General features: G+C 36.2%; 1 protein-coding gene across 2 annotated transcripts in view; it reads left to right on the top strand.

The window, feature by feature from the left end:
- Positions 1-25,801, top strand: part of PLS1 (plastin 1) — a 119,928-nt gene that overhangs the window by 72,111 nt on the left and 22,016 nt on the right. For both annotated transcript variants that reach the window (XM_065943711.1, XM_065943712.1), the window contains 8 exons: positions 794-923; positions 6,286-6,418; positions 7,835-7,916; positions 15,579-15,744; positions 15,829-15,971; positions 17,328-17,423; positions 19,833-20,028; positions 25,187-25,265. In XM_065943711.1, the coding sequence (XP_065799783.1) occupies positions 794-923; positions 6,286-6,418; positions 7,835-7,916; positions 15,579-15,744; positions 15,829-15,971; positions 17,328-17,423; positions 19,833-20,028; positions 25,187-25,265 (1,025 nt within the window). The remainder of the gene's footprint in view (positions 1-793; positions 924-6,285; positions 6,419-7,834; positions 7,917-15,578; positions 15,745-15,828; positions 15,972-17,327; positions 17,424-19,832; positions 20,029-25,186; positions 25,266-25,801) is intronic.

The raw sequence follows: 25,801 nt of genomic DNA, 5'->3' as shown, positions 1-25,801 counted from the left end.
TGAATTGCTGTCTGAAGGAAGATGTTAAACAGATAAAAGGAGTGGGTGGGGGAAATAAGTAATGTGTAACGGGCTGAGGTGATGGCATGTGTAGAGGCTCTTTGGCTTTAGGGGTGGTAGATGCTTTCAAGCACTTGGGGAAAAAAGCATCCTTGTGGTTGGAGCTGAAATGTTGAGGGTTAGGAATGTGTTTAGACAAGTGAGTCAGGGTCAGATAATCAGGCCCTTGTAGAATTTTTTGTTTTTATCTAAAGCAATAGGAAGCCATTGATGTGGGAAGAATGATCAGATATGCATTGTTTAAAACTCACTCTGGCTGTTGCATGGAGAACTGATTGAATTCAGCTTAGCCCGGCTCTAGAGTGGCCAGTGACAGGAACTGGCAGAGGGCACTTGTTGAAGCCTGTGTAATTTCCTACAAACGCTGACTTCTTGACTTTAACATATACAATGAAGCTGTTCAGATTGGAAAATATCTCATTAAGACATTTAAAAATCTTTATCATGTAGTTAGTTATTCTTTAGTTGTTAGTACAAGAGATCACGGCAAGTCTAGATGAACAATTTCAATGTGTACAATTTGAGCTTAATTATAGGTTGTGGTGCAAACATTTTTCCATTTCGTGTTATTATAAGATGACATGAGGGTTATCTGCCTACACAAGCAATAAATGTGAGAACAACTGATTCGTATTTAATTTTATGTCATTCCAAATAAATAACTATCTTTTACACAGCAAGGATTTTAATGGCTATCTAATCAAGGGTCACTTTTACTTCTCTCCCATTCCAGCTAATGCAAGAGTTAAAAAGCAAAGACATCAGCAAAACATTCAGAAAAATAATTAACAAGAGGGAAGGGATTACTGCTATTGGAGGAACTTCATCCATTTCCAGTGAGGGCACACAGCATTCTTATTCAGGTAACCAACCACTTGCTCCAAATTTAATCTTTCAGTCATTGGTTCATTCAACAAGTCCTGTATTTCACAGGATCTAAGATGTCATTTATTGTAATTTACACTATTTTATATACCATTGTTTTATAATGAGACTAAATTATAATGTGCCATTAGACTTGAAATGTATCATAATTTCAGAAGTGTCAGAATGAAAAATCCTGGAATTATTTAAGATAGATAATAGTACGTGAATGTTTACTGTGTGTTAGGCACAGTGGACAAGAGATTAGAAACAGCAAAATAGGAGTTGTTTATATTTTCAGCATTGAATGTGTTTAATCATGACCTTGGGATGGATTTTTCTTCCTGACTGGTGATATGAGTTTAGTTTAGACCTATAATTTTAGGAATGGTGGAGAGGTTTATTCCATTTTGGAGGAGCTGAGATTCCTGATTCATCTTTTATCAAGCAACCCAGTAACTAGTAGAGCACAGCGCTTGGTTTGCTTGATCTGATAGAATCACTGGACTGTTGCCCAGTGGGAGATACAGAGTCACATGAGCTCCTAAGAGGAGACAGCTTGCCCCGTGCTAAGGTTGCTTCTCAGGATCAAGATGCCTAAAAACCTTTGGCCAAGTTCTTTTTGTTCATGTTAACATAATTAGAACTATACTTTTGGAATTTTCTAATAAAAACTCACTTTAACTTTTCCCTCTTTCTTTCTTTGAGATCTGAATCTGTTAATTATCCTCTTGATTCTTTTGCTTTCTTTTTTTTTTTTTTAGGTTGTTGACTAAGCCTTTTATTTATTTTTTTAAAAAATTTTCAGTGGGTTTTGTCATACATTGATATGAATCAGCCACAGAGTTACACGTATTCCCCATCCCGATCCCCCCTCCCACCTCCCTCTCCACCCGATTCCTCTGGGTCTTCCCAGCCCACCAGGCCCGATCACTTGACTCATGCATCCCACCTGGGCTGGTGATCTGTTTCACCATAGATAATATACATGCTGTTCTTTCGAAACATCCCACCCTCACCTTCTCCCACAGAGTTCAAAAGTCTGTTCTGTACTTCTGTGTCTCTTTTTCTGTTTTGCATATAGGGTTATCGTTACCATCTTTCTAAATTCCATATATATGTGTTAGTATGCTGTAATGTTCTTTATCTTTCTGATTCTTTTGCTTTCTAAATGGATTTTCCTCTAATAATACACTCATACTTCTACTCACTGTATATATTTTCCTCACTTTTTCCCACCAGGGAAGTGCAGTGGTGAAGGCAGTGTTCTATAACTCCTACCTCCTTTTTTGAAAGGTACTTACTGTTTAGCTCTGTTTCTGCCTGTCCATTCTAATGGAATGGCATCTTCATTTTTTATTAAGGTATAATATGCCATTTAGCGAATTGCTGCAATCGTTATGTGTGTAGTTCAATGAGTTTTCACGTGTGTACGCATCTTGTAGCTACATTCATGCAGCTGCCAAGTAGATTAACATATAACATTTCCTTCACCAGGATTATTTCTAGATTATTTAAATCTAATAATATGTAAATTATTATAATACATAAATACAAAAATTCTATGAAAGTAAATGTGCACCATTTTGAGCATTTTATATTTCAAAGATTTTCTTGCTTAAAGGACTTTAAATAAAGTAAAATCAGATTTTTTCCCTTACATTGAAGGAAAAAGAGAAAGTGAGGAAAGGGAGGAAGAGAAGAAGTGAGAGGTTCTGGGCTTGTAGAGCTACATGAAGGACAGGAGTAATTTTTCCATTGATTTAAAACAATTCTTTTTGATCTTGTTGGTTCTAGCAGTCATTGCTGATTATAAAGGTAACCCAAATGAATGAACCTATAACCAGTTCACAGATATGGTCATTTAAAAATTTTTAAATTCAGTTTATTTAAGATAAAAAAAATTCACTGATTTCTTCCACTCTCCATCACCCCTTGCTTCTTGTAATCACCAGTCTGCTCTCTGTATCTATGGCTTCAGTTCTGTTTTCCAGATTCTACATTAAAAAAATGAGATCATACAGTAAAACACACATATAAGTGTGTATGTATATATAACATATATGTATATGTATATATATGTTTTATATATGTAATAAACATACATCACACATATAAAACATATACATATATATGTATGCAAAGCATATGTATATATAAAGCATTAATATTTCCTTCGCCCTGAGTGGCTCCCTCATGCCTCTAGCCGTAACTCTTCACTTTTCTGATGTCTGTCACAATAGATTTTTTTTTTTTACTTGTTTATTGAGGTATAAGATGTACAGAGTAAAGTGCATACAGTGCCCTATTGTTAAGTATGTGTCTTGATGATTTTTTTACATATGAATACACCCACATAACCATTATTTAGAACCCAACACAGAACATTTAGGGGCTTCCCAGGTGCACTAATGATAAAGAACTTGCCAGCCAACGCAGGAGATATAAGAGACTTGGCTTCAATCCCTGGGTAAGGAAGATCCCCTGGAGGAGGTCAGGGCAACCCACTCCAGTTTCTTGCCTGGAGAATCCCATGGACAGAGGAGCCTGGTGGGCCATAGTCCATAGAGTTGCAAAGAGTCGGACACAACCGAAGTGACTTTTCACACATGTGCAGAACATTTAACAGGTTTTAAGAAAAGAACAACTTTATTGAGACATAATTGAAATACCATGAATCTTTGAAAGTACAATTAAGTAGTTTTTAGTATATTCACAGAATCGTAGTATATCAGAACCATGTAATTTGGGGATACTTTCATTACCCCGAAGGGAAACCCCATGACTGTTAGCAATCACTACCCATTTTCCCCTTCCCCCAGCCTTGGGTGACCATTAATCTACTTTTTATTTCCATAGATTTGCCTATTCTGGAAATCTTAAATGAATGGAATTATACAGTAACAGCTTTTCACTTGACAGGCTTCTTCCCTAGCAGAATATTTTTGAGGATCATTCATGTTGTGGCATGTATTGTACATCCTTCTTTTTTATGGCTGAATCATTTCTGTTCTGTTGCTAATATCATGTTTTGTTTATCCTTTCATTGGCTGATAGACATTTGAGTTGTTTCCACTTTTTGGCTATCATGAATAATACTGTGTGAACACTTGTGTCCACATTTTAGTGTGGACATATGCTTTGAATTTTCTAAGGTATATACCCAGGGGTGGTCATTTGTTAACTCTATGTTTAACATTTTAAAGAACTACCAAACTATTTTCCAGAGTGACCATTTACATTCCCACAAGCAATGTATGAAAGTTCCAATTTCTTCCCATTCTTGACGACATTTGTTTTTGTCAGTTTTGTTTATTACAACCATCCAGGTGTTGTTAAGTGATATCTCATTCCTGTTTCCTATCAGTTCAGGTCAGTTCAGTCGCTCAGTCATGTCCGACTCTTTGTGACCCCATGAACTGCAGCACGCCAGGCCTCCCTGTCCATCACCAACTCCCTGAGTTGACTCAAACTCATGTCCATTGAGTCCATGATGCCTTCCAACCATCTCATCCCCACTTGTCCCCTTCTTCTCCCGCCTTCAATCTTTCCCAGCATCAGGGTCTTTTCTAATGAGTCAGTTCTTCGCATCAGGTGGCCAAAATATTGGAGTTTCAGCTTCAGCATCAGTCCTTCCAATGAATATTCAGGACTGATTTCCTTTAGGATGGACTGGTTGGATCTCTTTGCAGTCCAAGGGACTATCAAGAGTCTTCTCCAACATCACAGTTCAAAAGCATCAATTCTTTGGTGCTCAGCTTTCTTCATAGTCCAGCTATAAAGAAATAATAATTTCTTTCCCTTTTCCTGCCCATTTTTTCATACCTATTAAAAATGTATCTTTTAAATAGTTCCTTCTCTGGAATTTAGAAAGATGGTAATGATAACCCTATATGCAAAACAGAAAAAGAGACACAGATGTACAGAACAGACTTTTGGACTCTGTGGGAGAAGGCAAGGGTGGGATGTTTCGAGAGAACAGCATCAAAACATGTATATTATCTATAGTGAAACAGATCACCAGCCCAGGTGGGATGCATGAGACAAGTGCTCGGGCCTGGTGCACTGGGAAGACCCAGAGGGATCGGGTGGAGAGGGAGGTGGGAGGGGGGATCGGGATGGGGAATACATGTAAATCCATGGTTGATTCATGTCAATGTATGACAAAATCCACTACAATATGGTAAAGTAATTAGCCTCCAACTAATAAAAATAAATGGAAAAAAAAATAAATAGTTCCTTCTCCATAAATAGCCTTTTGTTGATCAACCTGATGAGAAATTATTCTTTCTTTAAATTCTTTGAAACATTGCTTGTATCTCTCTTGTGGTATGTTCATTTATTTCATTTCTTCATATATCTGTTTTATCATTACCCTTAAAATTCCTTGATGGGAGTTGCAACATCTTAGTGATCCTTAAATCCATTGATTCTAAGTCCGTAAGGAGGTATGTATAGTGAGGCAAGAAGATAAGAGGGCAGATAATGATCTGTACAAAAGTAAATGTTTATGTCTTTATTGATTGTTTGTGATAGATTACATTTTGAGAGTACCTGCCAAATATGCCTTTAGGAAAGTTACCTAGTTCTAGGAATTAGGGCATATAGAGGAAGTCCAGCTACCCTGTGATAGAAATGGGCATTATTTTCTTTTAGATTTTGTTAAATCATTTTTATGCTTACAGAATAATAATAAAGCAGTAGAACATTTTTCCTTTAAGTTCCTTCCTACTTTCTTCACTGCATAGCCCACCAGTGTTTTTCTGCCTAAAGATAAATATTCCCATACTAGAAGCCACAGCTTGAGAAGTTGAGGATGAAGATGACTGATAGTCATACTGGTATTTAGATATGTCAGTTTCCTTATAATAGAAATTCCACAGAAATGGAGCTATTTTATTCATTCAAATAACTCAATTAAAATTATTATTTCTGTTGTAAGTTGCAAATCACAACTTTATAAAAAAATTTTTTCTGGGGAAGGTGGAACTGATTGAAGTAGTTGTTTGTTTCTTACATTTTCCCCTTGGCGTGTGTGTGTGTGCATGTGCATGATCTGACCTCTGATGTTTGGTTCTTGATCCATTAATTCTCAGAAGAAGTATATGTGAAAAGTTTTAGAATCAAACTGAATATTTATTGTGCTCATTTAAGCTATATGCCTTCCTCGTCCCTAGTATATTGATGAAAAAGTGGAATGAATTCCTCTTTCTCCTTAAACCTAAGCTCTCTTACATCCTTTAGTGTTTTGGTAGAGTTTCTAAAATTGGCATTTGTTATTTTTGAACAGAAATTTAAAAGTATATTTTTGTAGTGCAGTAGGTGAAATGAGGTATGCCAACTAAGATTTTCTGTTTTCAGAGGAAGAAAAAGTGGCTTTTGTTAACTGGATAAACAAAGCCCTGGAGAATGACCCTGACTGTAAGCACCTCCTACCGATGAACCCCAATGATGGCAGTCTTTTCAAATCACTTGCTGATGGCATCCTTCTTTGGTGAGCTGAGCACTGGGTTAAGGCAGCTGTGTTCTTACTGTCTCCACTGAAGAGTAGTCAGTGAAAACTACAATTCAATGAGTCCATTGTTTTTTGAAATTAGTTAACAAGTAGTATACAGTTCTTGAAGTTTTTATATTGCATAGACAATTAAGTACAATATGTTTTCCAAGATTTTCCTTCAAATGCAATCTCTTATTTGGTATCTTTTCATTTATTTTCTTAATTATGCAGGAAACCTTTACCTCTCCGATACATTTAATAATGTTCAAAGGGTTTCTTTTTTCTTTTTTTTGGCTGCATGTGGCACGTGGGATCTTAGTTCCCTGACCAGAGACTGAACCCGGGCCACAGCAGTGAAAGCTCTGAGTCCAAACCACTGGACTGCCAGGAAATTCCCCAGAATTTTTTTTTTCCACTTATCAATAAGGGAGTATTGATCATTGACTAGGACTGAAACTTGAGGAACTATAATAGAAATATATATCTCATTTGTGCTTAAATCAGATTAATATTTTAATTCAGTCTTGTATTCATGGCTGTTTGCAATCTGTTTCTGCTTACTAGACTGTAAACTCTCTAAATGCATTATCTTTGCCCTTGGTTGTGTGTACTTAAGTCCCAGCATACTTCTTTGTAAAAACTAGATGTCTTTTACTTTTTAAGTTTATAAAAATACAGAAAACGTTCAAAGAAGAAAATAACCACCATGAATATTAACAGCCGTAAAAAGCTATTATTGATATTTTGGCACATTTCCTCAGTCTTTTTTCTGTTTACTTAAAAAGAAAAAACTACCCACAATTATGGGATATTAGTTTTCAAGACATTATATCTAAAATATATCTTATTCCACCTACAGTTCAGATCTCTTCCTCTAACCTTCAGAAGAAATTCCTATTATGAATTGAATGGGTGTTTGCTTATCTGCGTTTCATAATATAAAATGTATTTTAAAACAGAGAAGTAAAATTTATATTAGTTTCTTTTAAAATGTGTGAATTATTGAAATTTTCGGTCAAGTCTCTGCTCTTTATTTTTCTGCAACAACAGTAATTTTAACACTGTTGATACCACTTTATGAAATTTGACTTCTTGAGGATTTTTTTGTTTTATATTTCAGGCTGCTGAATGTCAATGATCATTAAATGAAATAAAGGCAAGATTCACATAAAGATAATGCAAGACTTTGAAAAAATTAGAAAGAAATGCTAAGATTACTATTACAGTGAATGATGAATCTGATTTAGATTAGGGAATATTTCTTAGATTTTTAAAATTAAATCCCTGAGATGAAGTATATTTTAAAGAAATGGATTATTACTTTTCAAAATTAAACTTTATTGTTTACTTACAAAAATCAACTAAAAACATTTCTGAGTGTCTTAAACTGATTTATTCCCATTTTCTCTTTAGCAAAATGATCAACTTGTCTGAACCAGATACGATTGATGAAAGAGCCATTAATAAGAAAAAGCTCACCCCCTTCACTATTTCTGTAAGTATTTGTCCTTTGCTGGTAATCATCTTACATATAAGGATCATGGATCCCTTATGAATTGATCTTTAGGTCCAGGCAAAACCATTCATTTAACATACTTTTGGTTTCCTATAAAAGCTAGATTTTTACTAAGTAAAAATTCAGCTGAATTTTTTAATGAAGAAATTAAGATTCAGACTATGTTGGATGAAATTTCTTAAGAAAATAGTATTCAGATTAAGTTACTATGGTTATTAAGTTATTTTTATTAATGAATATTTGCTTGATGCTAGTGTTCTTGTTGGTTGAGATAAAAATACTCCATAGTTTAATACATCTTTTACCACTGCACAAAATTTTAACCATTTTTTTGTACCAAACTGTTTTGTAGTCAGTTTCTCCATTCAGATCTTGTTAAAATTCAGGAATTTATAGTCACCACAGTTTTCCCCTTAAAATCTCTGGCTCAATAGGAGAATATTATAGTAAGTACATTTTAGGTATCAGACACTGTCCTAAACACACCACATGAATTACCATGTGACTTCTCCCAGCACCCTTAAAATAAAGTAGGTTCTCTGATTTTACAGATGAGGAAACCGAGGCACTGAAAGGTTACAATTGGACGAGCCATGATCCCAGTGGTCTTGCTCCAGAGCCCATCCTTTAAGGAATTTTGTTTATATGTATTTAATATTTTTTTTTGGCTGCATGTGTGGGATCTCAGTTCCCAGACTAGGGATTGGAACCCACGTCCCCTGAGTGGAAGTGCAGAGTCTTAACCTCTGGACGGCCAGGGAGGTCCCTGTATCCATCCTTTTAATCATCATGCTATACTGCCACTCTCTGTGGTGGTGGCGATAAGCGACCTGTTAATGTGCAAATCACAGCTGTAGCTATTAGAAATGAGCTACTGCTAAGCTGTTTCCTTCATTTCTATCGGCAGGGTATGACTCTTGATTTTGCTGAGGTTGTTAAGTCTCTTCTCTAAGAAAGCCTCATCCTTTAGAGCAGTGGTACTGGTTACTCTCAGACTAAGGGTTCCTCCCATTTCCCGTTATCCTGAAGAAGTGTATAATTGTCTGTTGACTAACACAGCTTTCTTGACCCTCACTTTCCAGTAACATTTCATGCTCCTAGCAGAAACTATTCTTGAAGAAGCTCCTTTCTGATTGTAATGGCCAGAAGTTTATTTTCTTTCTCAACTTGTGTCAGATGTGAAAGAAATACCTACCATCTAATAATACCTATCATTGTTGAAAATACTCATATTTATCTTTTTAGGATACATGTCACACAATTTTTTATGTTCCTGAATCTGAAATGCAACATCTCTTACTATTGTATAAATTAATTTTTAATTAATTTATTAAAAAGGATTGCTTCTAATACTTCCATGCCATGCATTTGGAGAAAATAAAGAAAAAATGTCCTACAACTATTTTGCAATAACTATAGGATGCATCTGAGGGGCTAAGTGTTTTATATTTCTATTTTTAAAGGTAACATTCTTCCACCAATATGAGTAGTGTTAATAGTCTAGGTCTCTAGGATGCTTGAAAAAGAGTACTAATGTAGAATGAGAAAAGACAGTCCTCTGGGAAGAGGCAAAGTGTTACTGTGATTATTAAATCAGTTTTGTTTCCTCAGTAATTTTAGAGGTCTGGGAATAGATCTGCCAGAAAGCTACCAGTTTCCCATGAAACTTTATCTCGAAGAAGCCTAATTCATTTGTAAAAGATTGTGATAGTATAGTTTTTCACCTCATGATGATAGGCTTATGAAGTATCAAGATGTATAAAAGAAGAGAAATATAAAAGGATGAAAATGATATACAGTAACTGTGAAACCAAGGGAAAGGGACAGATCAAGTAGCTAGTAGCAGAATTCATTTATGATTTTGGAGACTGTCATCTCTCTTCCTACCCAGTGTGTTACAGGGCTACATTCTTTGGATTGTTTATCATTAGTGGAAAAAATAATTATGTAAAAGTATGAAAAACAGATGTCAATGATTTAAGGGCTTAAAAGCAGGAAGTTAATGCAAGAGTAGGTTAGGGTTATACTTCACCCTTACATATGTATACAAATGTACAAACACATGTATAGTCTTCATTTCAATTATAGTTTAAGTAGGGAAAACATAAATCTCATTTGTATGTTGCAAATGGAGTAAAAGTGATGGTATGTAAGATAAGAATGAAATCTGAATAACGAATAATGCCTTTGACCTTATTGACCCAATAAGTGCATAACAGAGTCCTCTAAAAAATGATTAACAAAAGTGGACTTATCTGGAATTGAAGCCTTATTGGAAATGAAAGTTTGCAAGGTGGAATGAATGAAAAGAAAGAAAAGTTGCAGTCCCTGTTTGAGACTGTTAAAACTGCCATGTTTACTTGAGTCTTTTGTTAATATCTCTATGAGGTAAGATGCCCTATTGTCCAGGTTAAGACATTGAAACACAAAGAGGAACAAGCACTTCTCTAATGTCTCCGTTCTTGGAGGTTTCCTAGTGTCCCTGTCTATCCCCACCAACACAGGTCTTCAGGAAGAAAGGCTGAGCGTGAGGGGCAGTTGTCCATGATAGAACTTGGAGAACAACCTCTGTGTGGGATTTTCCTGTTACTTCTCATTCTTCAGAATTGTCTTGAGACAATAGCGGTCATTCTAGTCCCTCATCACCAGTAGGGCAATACTGTATTTCAGTTCAGTCAGTCAGTTCAGTTACTCAGTTGTGTCTGACTCTTTGCAACCCTGTGGACTGCAGCACACCAGGCTTCCCTGTCCATCACCAGCTTCTGGAGCTTGCTCAAACTCATGTCTATACAGTTGGTGATGCCATCCAACCATCTCATCCTCTTTTGTCCCCTTCTCCTCCTGCCTTCAATCTTTCCCAACATCAGGGTCTTTTTCCAGTGAGTCAGCTCTTCGCATCAGGTGGCCAAAGTATTGGAGTTTCAGCTTCTACATCAGTCCTTCCAATGAATATTCAGGGTTGATTTCCTTTAGGATGGACTGGTTGGATCTCCTTGCGGTCCAAGGGATTCTCAAGAGTCTTCTCCAACATCACAATTCAAAAGCATCAATTCTTCGGTGCTCAGCTTTCTTTATGGTCAAACTCTCACATCCATACATGACTACTGGAAAAACCATAGCTTTGACTATATGGACCATTGTTGGTATTGTATTTACCAATTAGAAACTACCATTTATTTGAGGAAGCACATTTTCACTCCTTATTTTCAATCCATTTTTTGCCAATTACTTGTAAGTCATTTGCAATACTTGTAAAACCAACATCTCTGAGTAAAATTAACATCAAAAACTGGTTCTCCACATGTCACCAACATAACCTGTAGATATGACAAAGCTGAGTTTCACTGCTTACAGCAGTGAGAGAAAACACCACCTGCAAGCCCGTGGCAGTGTCTTTAGGCTGAGACTGGAACTGGAGATTTGGAATTGTGGTTGAAGGTGGGTCTTTCACTGTGGGCAGGGGGAAGGGAGGGGATGGATGACTAGGTAAGGATCATGACACAGCAGTCAGGACTGGTGGAGATTGCAAGGGACAGATTTGAAGGTGAGGGAGTCAAAGAATCTTTAGAGTATTAACTGTCTATTGATGTTTTCTACTGAAGATCCTCCAAGTAGTGCCTGCAATGAACAAACAAGTACTTTGCTGCCTTTTTCCTAGAAGAGTAAAATCATGCCAGTAAGATAGACAAATAAGTGCAAAATCATGTTAAGATATGGCTTCCTTATTGCTGTCCAGGCTGAGAGAAGCAATGAAAGATTTTGGTTCTCACTAGTTGTTACAGTCAGTTTGGTGAAATCACATTTTTTTTTGGCTACAGTACCATGATGTCAATGTAAGGTATCACTGTAAGATTAACACTATTCCTGGAATCATTTTCAGTACGGTTCTTTCCCCAACATTCAGGGGAATCACAACTGGAGCAAACATCCTATATGTTCTTGAAAAAGAAGACAGAAAAATATTACTGGTCTAGCATGAATTGGTAGAGGCTCTTGAAAATTAAGTTGATTTGATTTAAGATAATTAAACATATCTGAAGGTATGAAAAAAACCTTCTGAATATCTAGAAAATATTTCAAATTTACCAATAATATTGTCATATTTATCATGTTTATTTAGGTTGTATATATATTGAAGAATCCTCTGGTTCTGCCTTCTTTTGGGAGAACTGCACTTTAAATGAACATTGCTTAATTCCACTACAAAATAATTTAATTGCAAATGCTTACTTTAATTACCCTTGACTGAACCCCAAGAGACGCAGCCATTTACTTGGAGCCAGCAAGATAAACTGCTTCAGCATACTGCAAGAGGAAGCCACTAAAACAATTACTCTGCTTTGTAAGCCTTTGTGTAGCTTCTGGCTAATAAACATGAAAATTTAAACAAACATGGGAGCAGGGGTCCCACCCTAACATGGACTATAGAAATAAAAGAGGAAAAGACAATCTCTACTTTCTCCCAAAAGAAAATCAAACACAGTTAACAAGAAGTCCCCTAGCTGTTAAAGTTACTGCTTCTTAACTTCGGTGAATTTAAAGTCTGACTGTATTGATTAAACGGCCACAATAACAATGCCTAGTAGCAAATGGTGTCTTTCCAAAGGGTGAAAAAGTGATTGGGAAAAAAGTCATCGCTACATACTGTGCATCTGTTATTTCTAGGGAAGAAATTTGCAAAGGGAATTTAAAAAATAGCTAAAAACCAAGGTAACTGAATTTTTCTAGTTCTTTGTCTTTTGCAATTTGCTGCCGTGTGTTGTCCCAAACTATTTTTTTATTGCTGTTTGGTGGTTCTTTTCTGGTCACTGGTACAGCATTGATAGATGACAACTAAAGGAAAAATTAATATTAATTAAACATTGCTTTCAGTTAAGCTTTTAGATTAAAATTAATGGCATATTTGGATAAAAAAATCTTTGAGTTACTTGCCCCTACCCCCCTATTTTATTCCCTTCTGTCACACTGAGTGGATCTTAGTTCCCCAAGCAGGGATCACACCTGCCCCCCTATAATGGAAGCACAAGTCTTAACCTCTGGACCACCAGGAAAGTCCCTCTAACCTAGCCTTTACCATGATGGTTGTGAAATTGCTTCTTCAACTCCAGCCCTTCTCCACATGCACCAGTCATTTATTATTTGGCATTCTTCTGTAACCCAGAGACCTCTTTTCTCTCTCTCCTTCTTTCTCCTTTTCTATCATTGATATGGACTTAGATATTCCTATTTTTTCCAGTAGCTTAATTCATTAGTGTTCTTGATTATTTTGGTACTTAAATCATTCCAGGTTTGACCATAGAGAGCACCTTCAAGGTGTTTCTTTTCCCTTTTTTTCATTGTAGTAAATTACACATAACATAAAATTTACCATTTTAGTCATTTTTGAGTGTATAGATCTGTGGCATTAAATTCATTCACATTGCTATGCATTCATCGATAGCATTCTTCTCAAAAACCCTTCTCATCTTCCTAAACTATAACTCTATACCCATTATGTAATAATTCCCCATTCTCCACTCCCCTATCCCCTGGCTATCATCATTCTTTCTGTCTCCGTGAATTTGGCTATTCCAGGTACCTCATATTGGAATAAGACAATAATTATTTTTTGTGTGTGTGACCAGCTTATTTCACTTAGCATAATATCTTCAGTGGAGAAGGAAATGGTAACCCACTCCAGTGTTCTTGCCTGGAGAATTCCATGGGCAGAGGAGCCTGGTGGGCTACAGTCCATAGGATCACAGAGAGTCAGAAATGACTGAATGACTTTCACTTTAATGTCTTCAAGGTTCACCCATTTCATAGCATATGTCAGTTTTCTCTTCATTTCTAAAGCTGAATAGTATTCTGTTGTATGTCTACACTATATTTTACCTGTCTGTTTAAGTCGATGGACGCTTGGATTGTTTCCACCTTTTGACTTTTGTGAATAATGCTGCTACGAACGTGGGTATACAAATAATCTAAGTCCTAGCTCACAGCTTTTTGAGTATATACCTAGAAGTAGATTTGCTGAATTACATGGTTCCACCATACTTTTTGCTCAGTTGGGTCTGACTCTTTGTGACCCCAAGGACTGTAGCCTGCCAGACTTCTCTGTCCATGGATTTTTCCAGGCAAGAATACTGGAGTGGTTTGCCATTCCCATCTCCATGGTATCTTCCTGACCCCAGGTTCAAACTCGGATTTCATGTATTGCAGGCAGATTCTTTACCATCTGAGCCACTAGGGAAGTCCCAAAATGACATGGTAATTCTATGTTTAATTTTTTGAAGAATCGGCATACAGTTTTCCATAGAAATTCCACTATTTTATATTCTCACTAGGAATGCACTAGGGTTCCAATTTATGCGCATCCCCTCTAACACTTGTTAGCTTGTTTGTTTAATAACAGACATCCTGATGGATCTAAAACGGTGTCTCATTGTGGGTTTGATTGACATTTCCCTAATGATTTCTCCTGCTGATCATCTGTTCAGGTGTTTACTGTCCATTTGATATCTTCTTCAGAGAAATTCATGTCCTTTGCCCATATTTTAATCAGGTTGTTTGGGTTTTTTTTTTTTTGGTTGTTTGGTTTTTTGTTGTTGGGTTGTAGGTAGTCTTCCTCTGTTGACATAATCAGAGCTCGTATTCTTAATAATAATAATAAATATGTAAAAATAATATGTAAATATATGTAATAAAATTATTTAATAATGAATATTATTATATCAATATATGTTATATTATTAGTTAATAATAAATATGTAACTATATAATATGTTAGGGAATGATAAAGAGTAAAATAAAGAATAATGAGTGCCAGCAAAGAGTGTGGTGATGTGGTGATGCTTGTTATTTCATGTAGAATAATCAGAGCAAGCCATTTGTTGCATTTCAGCAGTCTTAAAGGAATTGTGGATATTTGAAGAAACTGTGTTCCAGGCAGAGGGGAGGACAAGTTCAAAGGCCTTTTAGAGCTGGAACAGAGTGAGTGACAGGACACAGTGGGACATAGAGGACATTTGAAGGGTTTTAAAGCCAGGGAACATGGTCAGGTTCTTATTTTCTCAAGATCACAGGGTACTTAAAGTACCTAAGTATAGGTGGATTGTAGAAAGTAAGTCTGAGCATGGGTGTTAGGAAGGAATTAAGAAACTTGAAGAAAGACAGTTTTCAGAGGTTTTTAGAAGGTGAAATTACACAGCAATTGCTCACGGGCTATAGGAGGCAAGAAGAGCAAGGATTCTGCTCAGGTTGCCTTCTTAGGAAGAAAGAATGCAAGAATGAAGGTTGGGCCTATGGACCAAAACAGAAAATAAAGGAAAACCTAGTTTTAACAGAGGATTAGAGGGAGATTAGGGAAGTATAGCCAGAAAATTGCTTCAGTCTTGGACACATTGACTTGGAGGTACTTGTGAAACATCCAGGTGGACATAGCCAAGTGTGTCTATCGGTGTAGAGCTTACAGCGGGGGCTGGGCAGAAGTGTGGCCTGGAGATAGGTTTCTGAAAGTCATTGGCACATAGAGGTGACGTAAGTACTCATTATGTTTAAAAATCTTAAGTTTTAGCCCCGATTGTTTATTTACCTCCACAACTTGTTGACAAGAGTTTAGAAAGCACTTTCTAACATTTGTTTTTCTTTGTGGCAATTTAGGAAAATTTAAACCTAGCTCTGAATTCTGCCTCAGCCATTGGTTGTACTGTAGTCAACATTGGGGCACAGGATCTCACGGAAGGAAAGCCTCACTTGGTCTTGGGACTTCTCTGGCAGATCATCAAAGTTGGTCTTTTTGCTGATATTGAGATTTCCAGGAATGAAGGTAAGGTCATATTTATGCATATTTGCTTTTCATTGACATATATTGACTGCGGGAAGAATTTATACTTCATTATTTTCCTCTCAGCTCTGATTGCGTTGCTAAAGGAAGGTGAGGATCTAGAAGAACTAATGAGGCTGTCTCCAGAGGAATTACTGCTGCAATGGGTGAACTACCATCTGACAAACGCGGGATGGCCTACTGTCAGCAACTTCAGCCACGACATTAAGGTTCATATTTTAATGCTCAGATTTGTGACATTAAAAAAGAATGTCAAACCACATGTCAAATTTGTTTTGAATGTTAAATGGGATTTAGAAGTAAATTAGAACTGAAGTTTAATTCTCAAGGACACAGTATAGAAAATGAAAATTTGCATTTTTCCGTCTGAGGTGATGCCCCACTTAACAATCACAAAATCTTTTGCTAAAATAAAAAAGCCAAACTGTTTTATTGGCTTGTAATAAGAAATACAGCTGGGGAATTCCTTGTCTGTCCAGTGGTTAGGACTTGGCACTTTCACTGCTGAGGACCCAGGTTCAATCCCTGATTAGGGAACATAGGTCATGCAAGCCAAGTGGTGTGGTCAAAAAATAAGTAAATTAGAAAAAAGAGATACAGCTGGTTGTAAGAGGAAAGAGATGCTAGCATTAGCAAATTAAAGCATCCTTTTCCATTTTCTGTGACACTAATAGACAAAGTTATAATGAGGACATCAGTCTGTTAGAGTGAGAATTATGTCTGTTTGCTAGACTAGAGGCCCTGCTGGGCATAACCTGTTTCTTACTCTTACTTCCACTTTACCAATAACCAGTTAAGAGGAAACCAAAGGGACTCCCTTGGTGGTACAGTGGATAAAAATCTGACTGCCAGCGCAGGGGACATGGGTTTGATCCCTGATCTAGGAAGATCCCACATACTGGGGAGCAGCTAAGCCTGTGGCCACAACGACTGAGTCTATGCTCTGGAGCACATAACCACAAGTACTGAGCCCATGTGCTGCAACGACTGAAGGCAGTGCCGCTAGAGCCAGTTCTCTGACACAAGAGAAGCCACCACAATGAGGAGCCCGCACACTGCAACAAAGAGGAGCTGCCGATCACTGCAACTAGAGGAAGCCCGTGTGCAGCAGTGAAGGCCCAGTGCAAGCAAACGTGTAATTAATTAACTTAAAAAAAGGAAACCAAAGTATCTGAGGGCATAGGGAATCAGTAGACAGAAGGAAGTCTTCAGGCTTGTCTCTGAACCAAAGTAACTTGTAACCCCATCCCTCCCCATCACCCCCACCCACTGGGGATGCTGATGCTTAGGAGTGTAAACAAATGAAAAAGGTGAGGAAGGGCAATGAAAGGGTGTGGGAGACAGTGTTGCTAGAAGCTCTGAGGTGCGAAACAGGATTGCCAGAAGCTCTAAAGTGTGAAACAACATAGTGCATTCAGGATCCTGGAGTAACAAGTAAAGGTTGCTAAGTTATTGAATAACTCATTCTTTGAAATGAAGGCAATTTCTTCAATGAGTACTTTTTCCCTAAATCCAATTGTGATTTTATTCACTTTTAAAATTCTGTTGTGTTTCTTTCCTTAAAGGATTCAAGAGCCTATTTTCATCTGTTGGATCAGATTGCACCTAAAGGTGACCGGGATGATGGACCTGCCATTGCCATTGATCTTACAGGATTTAGTGTGAGTATAATTTTTAATTAAAATTAAAAAAAATTTTTTTGTAAAATATGCACAGCATAAAACTTAGCATTTTAACCATTTTTAAGTGTACAGCTCAGTGGCATTAAGTACATTTGCATTATGTGCCATTATTACCACCTTCCCTTTCTGGAATTTCTTCCTCATCACCTAGTAAAGTCTATAGGCATTAAACAATAACCCCCTTTCCCCTCTCTCTCAAGCTCCGGGTAACCACTGTTCGACTTCGTCCCTCTATGAATTTGAGTAGTGAGTAGAGGCACAGAATCCAGTTCTCTACAGGGGCATTCCCTGGTAGAGTCCTCAGTCCTTCATTAAAGGACTGAAAAAAAAGCCCTTGGCTTTTATGTTTTTCAGAAGCTTTTCTCTGTGCCCTAGGCTCCAAATTTCTATGCTAAGCCACTGGCTATCATGAGTGAAGAAAGGGAATTGCAGGATCCTGACATCTAGTATGTGTAGAATCAACTTTATACCCACCTATATGTCCCTGGTGCAACATCACTGGAACTCCCTAGGGTGCTTTTGTAGCTGTGACAGTGTACAAGGAAAGGGAGCAACAAGCTGGTAATGGATTCATAAGCAATCAATTACCATTTCTTCCAATGTATATTTGGTAACACACAAAATAAAAGATGGAAATTCTAGTATTTATGATGTAGAAAGGACTGATGTAAATGCTGGCTCATGTAACAAATTTCCTAGGGAAGTCCATTCTTTTAGCATAAGCTGTAAATACCAGGGTTACATCTAAATGTTAAAATCTGGTCAGACTATACAGTTCGTATAAAAATCTATTAAGTGCTTAAAGTGTAACATCCAAGTTTAGTTTTAAAGGCAATTTGAGTCATCACTAATTAATTATATTTCACATTATTATAAAATCTAAAAACAATTATGCAAAATTTGCAAATTCACTTGAGTCCTAATATTAGGAACTGAAAAAAACTTATGGAAAGTTTCAAACTTACCCAAAAGTGAACAGACAGTATACTGAACTACCACATGTTCATTCCTCAGGTTCAACAGCCATCAATGCATGGTCAGTCTTGTTTCTGCATTTATTACCTACCTATTTCCTTCATCTTCCATATTATTTTGAAGCAAATTCTAGACATATTATCATTTCATGAATAAGTATTTTAATATGTATTTCTAAAAGATAAAGACACTTTGAAAATATAACCATAATACCTAAAAAAAACACAGTAGTCTGTAATATCAAAATGATTAATCAATGTTGACATTTCCAGTTGCCTCATAAATGTCAGATTTTCTTTTTATCATTTATTTGAATTAAAATCTAAGGTACACATATTATGCCTTGTTCATGTCTACCCAAGATGCTTTTATGGTTGTTTAATAGCACTGAACTTATTGCTTTCTCTGATTTCAGTTACATTTTATTTACAACTCTGGTGCACAGAATTAGATAAACCTTCATCTTTGGTCATGATATACTCTCATCATGGGTCCATGCATGTTTTTGTTTAAATTTATTTTTCTTTGGTAGTTGTTTGTTGTATTGAAATTGTAACAAGTTCGTGCAGACCCTCAATCCAACAAGAATGCTAGGACGTTTACATCAGATTATATTAAGCTGTGTAGTTCTTTCCTGTCCCATCTTTCTGCCTGCCTTTAATGTGATAATCATTATCTTTATTCTTATGCTCATTGTTCTTTTGCTTTTAATACAATTTTCTTTCAACTAAGTGTATTTCTTACAGATTTAAACTTTTCATTTTATTTTTTAACTTCATATACAGTTTATCATGTTGTACTTAAATTTCTACTACTTATTTTGAATATATTATATTACTGAGAGTCATTCCTATTGTATGTTCTGGTGTGACTATTAACAGTTTCAGTTTTCATCTGCTCTCCTGTTGATAAGCATTTGGTTTGTTTCCAAGGTTTTGCATTTGTGAGAAGTGCTGTTCCTTCTGATTTTAGTATTTTTTTAATATGTATCCCAACTTGTTTTTCCTTGAGAAAAGAATACACTGGAAATATCAGAGTAGATATTTTTTTATTAGTACCATTTGTAAGTAAGTCTCTTGGCCAGAAGACACTCTAATATATGGCCCTGAACAAGTTACCTATAATTCAGCCAGTAGCAGCTTACTGATACGATATTTGAGAGTTTTGTTGAGTACTTTAGCCCTGAGGATGAAATATTCTTCTGATTCCAGCAAGAAACCTCGGAGACTTGTTCTTACTGATTTAAAAGAAATGGGGAAGTTGATTTGGAATTGCTGTGCATCCTGATCTCCTTTTAAGCCATTTGTTGATTTATTTCCAGAAAAGTAATTGCTTATAAATATGTATATAAATAAGAAATTATGCTAATCAAAAGTTTAATCTTTACCGTTTTCATTTTATTTCATTGTTTAGGAGAAAAATGACTTGAAGCGTGCTGAATTCATGCTTCAGGAAGCAGATAAACTGGGCTGCAGACAGTTTGTTACTCCTGCAGATGTGGTTTCAGGCAATCCTAAACTTAACCTTGCTTTTGTAGCTAATCTGTTTAACACGTACCCAGGCCTCCACAAGCCTGATAATAATGACATCGATATGAATTTATTGGAAGGTATGCTTTTTCTGTCTTTAATTGATTCACTGTGTGTACCTTTTTATGATATCGTCCTACTTCATTGTCGGAGGTAGGGGATTGTGGAGGGAGATGTGGTTGACTGTGTGCTGGCATGTGCATCCATTAAGAAGTTAAAGAAAATTGTTGTTCATTTGGGTTAAAAGCATATGCTGAGGTAAATCTTACTTGTCTGTCATTTCTCCATAAGAGTTTAGTGAAAACCATCATACATTTAAAATATTCTCTTAAATGACTACATAATTCCACCACCAATATGTACAATGAAATATAGCCATTGAAAAAATAATTATTTGAAATTTTTTCCTCCTTTGAAAGCTTCAGTTTGACTCCAGTATTGTTCTCTTTTTTCTGTGTTTAGTTCACTTGAAAAAATTTACAGTATTCATTACTTGTCTTGTGTGTGGGCTGTTGTTTTCTGTCTCATAATTTATAATACTTTCCTATTTTGCTTCATGAAATGCAGATTTGACCCCTCCTAATGTAGGTACTGTATTTAGTACTTTTCTATACTCTATAAATATATTCATTCTGAATGTGCTTTTTATCAGTACCATTTGTTCTTTCTATCTGGATTGATATTTTTTGCATTGTTCATGTTGTGTTTTTGTTTTTTTTTAATCTCTCTTAATATGCCTAAAGAATGAAGGATGACAAGCAAGACACAAATGAAACTTAATTAGAACAGCAGGGCAAGACTTGATTATGTAAACTGTATCTAATTTGCCTTCTATAATTATGGGATAGTGGAGTTGTAAACACATTAGGGATCAGTTTTGACAATTGGATGTCATGATTTGATGGAAGCCTTTATCCCTCTGCTATGAATAAGCACACTTATTTTTTATCTCAAGAATTTCTGAAAGGATTGATTTAGGATCTATAACATATATCATTTTGTATTGCTTAGCTATGTTACTTACATTTACTAAATGTCATTGACGCTTACAATATATGAATCATCATAATGACAAAAACATGCTCAATGTCTCATTCTTTCTCATCTTTTTCAGCCTCTCTCCTTTCCCTCTCATCCTCACAACTACTCACATGTATACCAAGACCCACATTCGTACTAGAACTGAAAGTAAACATAGTGGCAGAGTAGTGGCAGTTATCAGTGGTAGGGACTACTCCTACAATAATAGCCTTGATAGTTGCCCTGTTCGGAGAAGCTGGTTCTGAGGTGAGGATTCTTCCTGGTGGGGAGAACTTGACACTTCAGGGGTCACTGCCTCACATCACCCATCTTACTCCCTTCTTCACCTGTGAGACGGAGTGAGAAATTAGCCCTATCATCTTTTTCTCTTTGACTACCACAACCAGAGTTCCAATGTCCTGGTCAGTTTATAATGACAGCCTTTTGATTAATGAAGGAAGCTTCAGATTTAACAAATACGTTGTTGGAGGACTATGATTTTACCTCACTCTTTCTGATATTCAGTAAAGTAAAGATTGTGTTCTCTACATAGACATGTAACTGAGAGGTCAGATAGATTAAGAAAGGATGATTTTTCAGCAGAGAAATTTAGGGTGAGGGGCTAGAACTTTTAAAAAAAACTAAAAAGAGAGATGGCTATGTTTTTTTTATCAGTCTGGAAAATTTCAAAATTCCTCTCTGCCTTATAGTAGAAGGCATTGTTTAGAGTGGCATATTAAAAATGACCTGCTTTTTATAGTCACTGAATTCTTGCTAGATATCTTTTCCAACTTGCTCGCTCTCCTATTTGTCACGTTTGAATTCTTTTGCTGGTGTTCAGCATGCTTTTGGGATTTTTCAGTGTGAACAGGATTGCTAAATATTTCCATTAGTATTTACTTTATTTATATAAAAAATACTGTGGGAAATATTTATCAGTCATCTTTATTTAGAACATATGTATGTCCTGATACATCTGCCAAAAATGAATTTGACTTTGACTGTCATTGGAATTTTTTCCTCTGTACATTAGTTTTTGTAGATCCTTATGAAATTTGATGCTTGACCTTATCACCTTCATATTCATGTATTAGTATGTCCTCAGTGGCAAAGAATTTTATCTGTATGGAATTAAAGAAAATTAAAGGCCCAATTAAATAATAAATCTTCATATTAAATTGAGCCAAATATGGGGGCTACAGATACAGACAATCTCAAAATTCATTTGTGGTAATGGAAAATACATAGACCATGGAATTAGACTTTGTCTAAATCACGATACCCCCAATTTAATAACTGAGTACCTTTATGAACCTTGGTTTTCTCATATATAAAACCAGACTTAATAATACTTATTTGAAGAATTCCAGAGCAAGTTAAAGTGACCTTTCGTTAGTGAACAAATTTTGTGTGCTCAATAATGGTCGGGAAGAGGAAAACAATACGCCACTTTAGCACATGTAGTGTTCCTTTCCTATCCTCTAAGTAGTCTGCTTTTGTTATTTTCTCTAAACTTTTATCAATTGCAATGTCAGTTTAGTCCTAAAAATGAAGAGAATGTCTTACAATTCTTTCTCTCTTTTATATCTGCCTTTAAGATTTTACTTCCAAGATTGCTTTAGTTGTCTGAAATCCAGACAGCATTTCCAGTCTGGAATACATATGTTTTTGTAATGCTTTACCATGACTCCTGCACAATTGCATAGTGCTTCTGGCCTTGAGCATTTATTTACCAAGACAACTTGGAATGGTAGTAGATAAATAGATGCTCACTTTTAAAATCTCTTTTACTTTCTAGGCATCAAAAATTAAAATAATGATATAACTAGTTTAGAGCAATAGGAAGAAACAGAAAACACCTTAAGTCTATAATAGCTATAGAACTCAATGAAAATGCAAGTTTAGTGTCTTGTATCATCAGGTCCAGCAGAAACTGGATATTGTTTTAGTAAAAGTTAAACTGTTGTTACACTATTGATGTTTGAAACCTTAAAACATAATTTGGATTTTGCTAGATGAAAATAATGTAAAAATTCTCTAATTACTAGAAAAAATTTATACATATAGCAGAATAACAGAATGTAATAGAGAAATAACTAAAAGAAAAATTCAAGTCACATGCATCAAGCTGCTAATCATAGTACGGTTACATTTATGTCACTTCCAGGAAAGCTGAAATATTTAATTTGCACCTATTTCAGTTCAGTCACTCAGTCATATCTGACTCTTTGCGACCCTATGGACTGTAGCACGCCAGGCTTCCCTGTCCATCACCAACTCCCGAAGCTTGCTCAAACTCATGTCCATCCAGTCAGTGATGCCATCCATCTCACCTGTCATCCCCTTCTCCTCCCACCTTCAATCTTTCCCAGCATCAGGGTCTTTTCCAATGAGTCAGTTCTTCACATCAGGTGGTCAAAGTATTGAAGCTTCAGCATCAGTCCTTCCAATGAATTTTCAGGACTGAATTCCTTTAGGATGGACTGGTAGCAAGTCCTTACAGTACAAGGGACTCACAAGAGTCTTCTCTAACACCACAGTTCAAAAGCATCAAGTCTTCAGTGCTCAGCTTTCTTTATGGACCAACTCACGCTTTCATACATGCACCTTTTAATAACGCCCAAAACAAGGCAAGCATGAGTTCTAGTAGTTAAACTTTGTTCTTTTAAAAAAGATTCTCATATCAGTTATGTATTATAAAATGACTGTGGCAGATACAACAGATGGATCAGTTACCTTTTATGCAGACCAGAGGAAACAAAATTCCAGCAAGAAATTATATGGCTATATAATTGAATAGAGCAAGAATTAAAGCAGATTATGGGAAAGGCTTTAGATAATGGTATTGAAAACCACATGAAAATGCAAAGAGCAGTCAACACAAAAACCAGAATCTTTTAAATTTTACAAGGTGTGGATTTCTGTGCTGGGCGTGTAGGTTTACTCTGTGTGTGACACTCAGTCTGGAGAAGACTGCAAGGATGATGTGATAGGAATGGGCCCCTGATGCTCAGATGGTCAAATGTGATAAATTGTCCTGGGGATCCCCCATGAACCAAAGTTCAGATGGTGATCTGGACTTGTCCAAGTCTCAGAAGTTATGAGAGGTATAAATGTTTCCATTTTCAAGAGTCTATAGTGATGAGAGGTAGGCAAGGCCATTCCACTGTCCCCTAACTTAGCTGAAAAACAAACAATAATATTTCTAGATGGCCCCTTAGGACAATCTGCAATGCTAGGGATGCTTAAAAGGTAGATGTGGCAAAAAGAGCCTCCGTCTCTCTCTGCCCACACCAGAGCCCACATTCCCCCTATGGATGGGGTAAGCACTGCTATGAAGGGGATGCTCAAGGACCATAGGTAATCACAGGTTAAATAAGACTGCCTGCAGGAATTACTTCTTGAGGTGATCTTTGAGGTCTAGTGACTTACTATACTATGATGAAATGTCTTTTCCCACTATGTCCTTTATGTGTTTTCTGTAGGGATGAGCTAAAATAACCCAGGAAGCCTATAAAATAGTTACAGCCCCTCATTGCTTGTTTTTATATTACCTGTAATGCCCTCTCCCCTTCATTGCTGCTTGGTGTGATGAAAATGTAGGTTTGTGTGCTCAGATACTTTCCTGTGTAAAGCCACAATCTGTACAGATTTAGAGATACCACACTGGGAAAGGTAGGGCTTTTCTATTTCTGTTTAAAGTGCTAATGTTACTCTAAAAGGTTGTTTTATTAATTTTTAGCCAGTCCCCTTTGCATGAACTCATAACTACAGATAGGACCACATAGGTTTACCTGTTACTTTTCTGAACACAGAAACTAATGGCTCAATAATTTACAAACATCAAGTAAGGGACTCTAGATGAAGACATTTAGAAAGCAAATGGAGACTTTCTAGACAGGGGGGAAGGAAGCTTTGGCAGAAAGAGATTTCTTTTTCTTGCCTAAAAAGATTGTCCTGGAGAAGGAAATGGCAACCCACTCTAGTATTCTTGCCTGGGGAATCCCATGGACACAGGAGCCTGGTGGGCTACAGTCCATGGGGTTGCGAAGAGTCAGACATGAATTAGTGACTAAACAACAAACAAAAAGATTGTTGTATCATAGGAACCATGGCAAAATATGTATGACCAGTTTGTGCCTACCAGAATGGTTTAAAATGCAGTTATTGATTCCTTTTTTGTCTTGAATCATCAGTGTAAACTTCTGTCTACTTTAGGAGAGAGCAAGGAAGAGAGGACATTTCGGAACTGGATGAATTCCTTGGGAGTCAGCCCATATATTAATCATTTGTACAGGTAAATATTTTATATGTTTTAACTTTCTGGCTAGAGTCCAACTTTTCTAGTTTTAAACTGTAGGTGTGTTTACATGAGACTTTTGTAAAAATCTCAAAAATTTTAGCCAACATTTATAGTTTCAGAATCCTGAGGATTGGCAATACACTGGATTTTAATAAAAAAGTATTATTTGAAGAGATAATATTATGTTGTTGTTAGTTATAATTTTTGATGATATAAATAATTTAGTAAAGATAATTCATCCTGATTTTTTATAATTGCTAATCAGGAAAATAATAAATTATTTCAAGTTTAACAGATTAGAAGAACAGTAATATTAATTGCTGTTATTTTATCAGTATTCATCATTATAATTCACATTCTATTTATTTTTGCACCAAACTTCAATTAACCCATAATTTGTTCTGAATATTTTTTTCTAATTTGTAGAAATAACTTTGTTTCCCTTAGTACGTGTTGTTTGTTTTATTATTTTTTGTTTAAAAATGATAACACATTATTAACATTGGTAGGATTAAGAAAATATTTTACTG

The sequence above is a fragment of the Muntiacus reevesi genome, chromosome 8, assembly GCF_963930625.1.
Source record: "Muntiacus reevesi chromosome 8, mMunRee1.1, whole genome shotgun sequence".
In the NCBI taxonomy this organism is placed as follows: domain Eukaryota; kingdom Metazoa; phylum Chordata; class Mammalia; order Artiodactyla; family Cervidae; genus Muntiacus; species Muntiacus reevesi.
The sequence above is the reverse complement of the archived record's forward strand: the minus strand, read 5'-3'. Positions and strand labels throughout refer to the sequence as shown.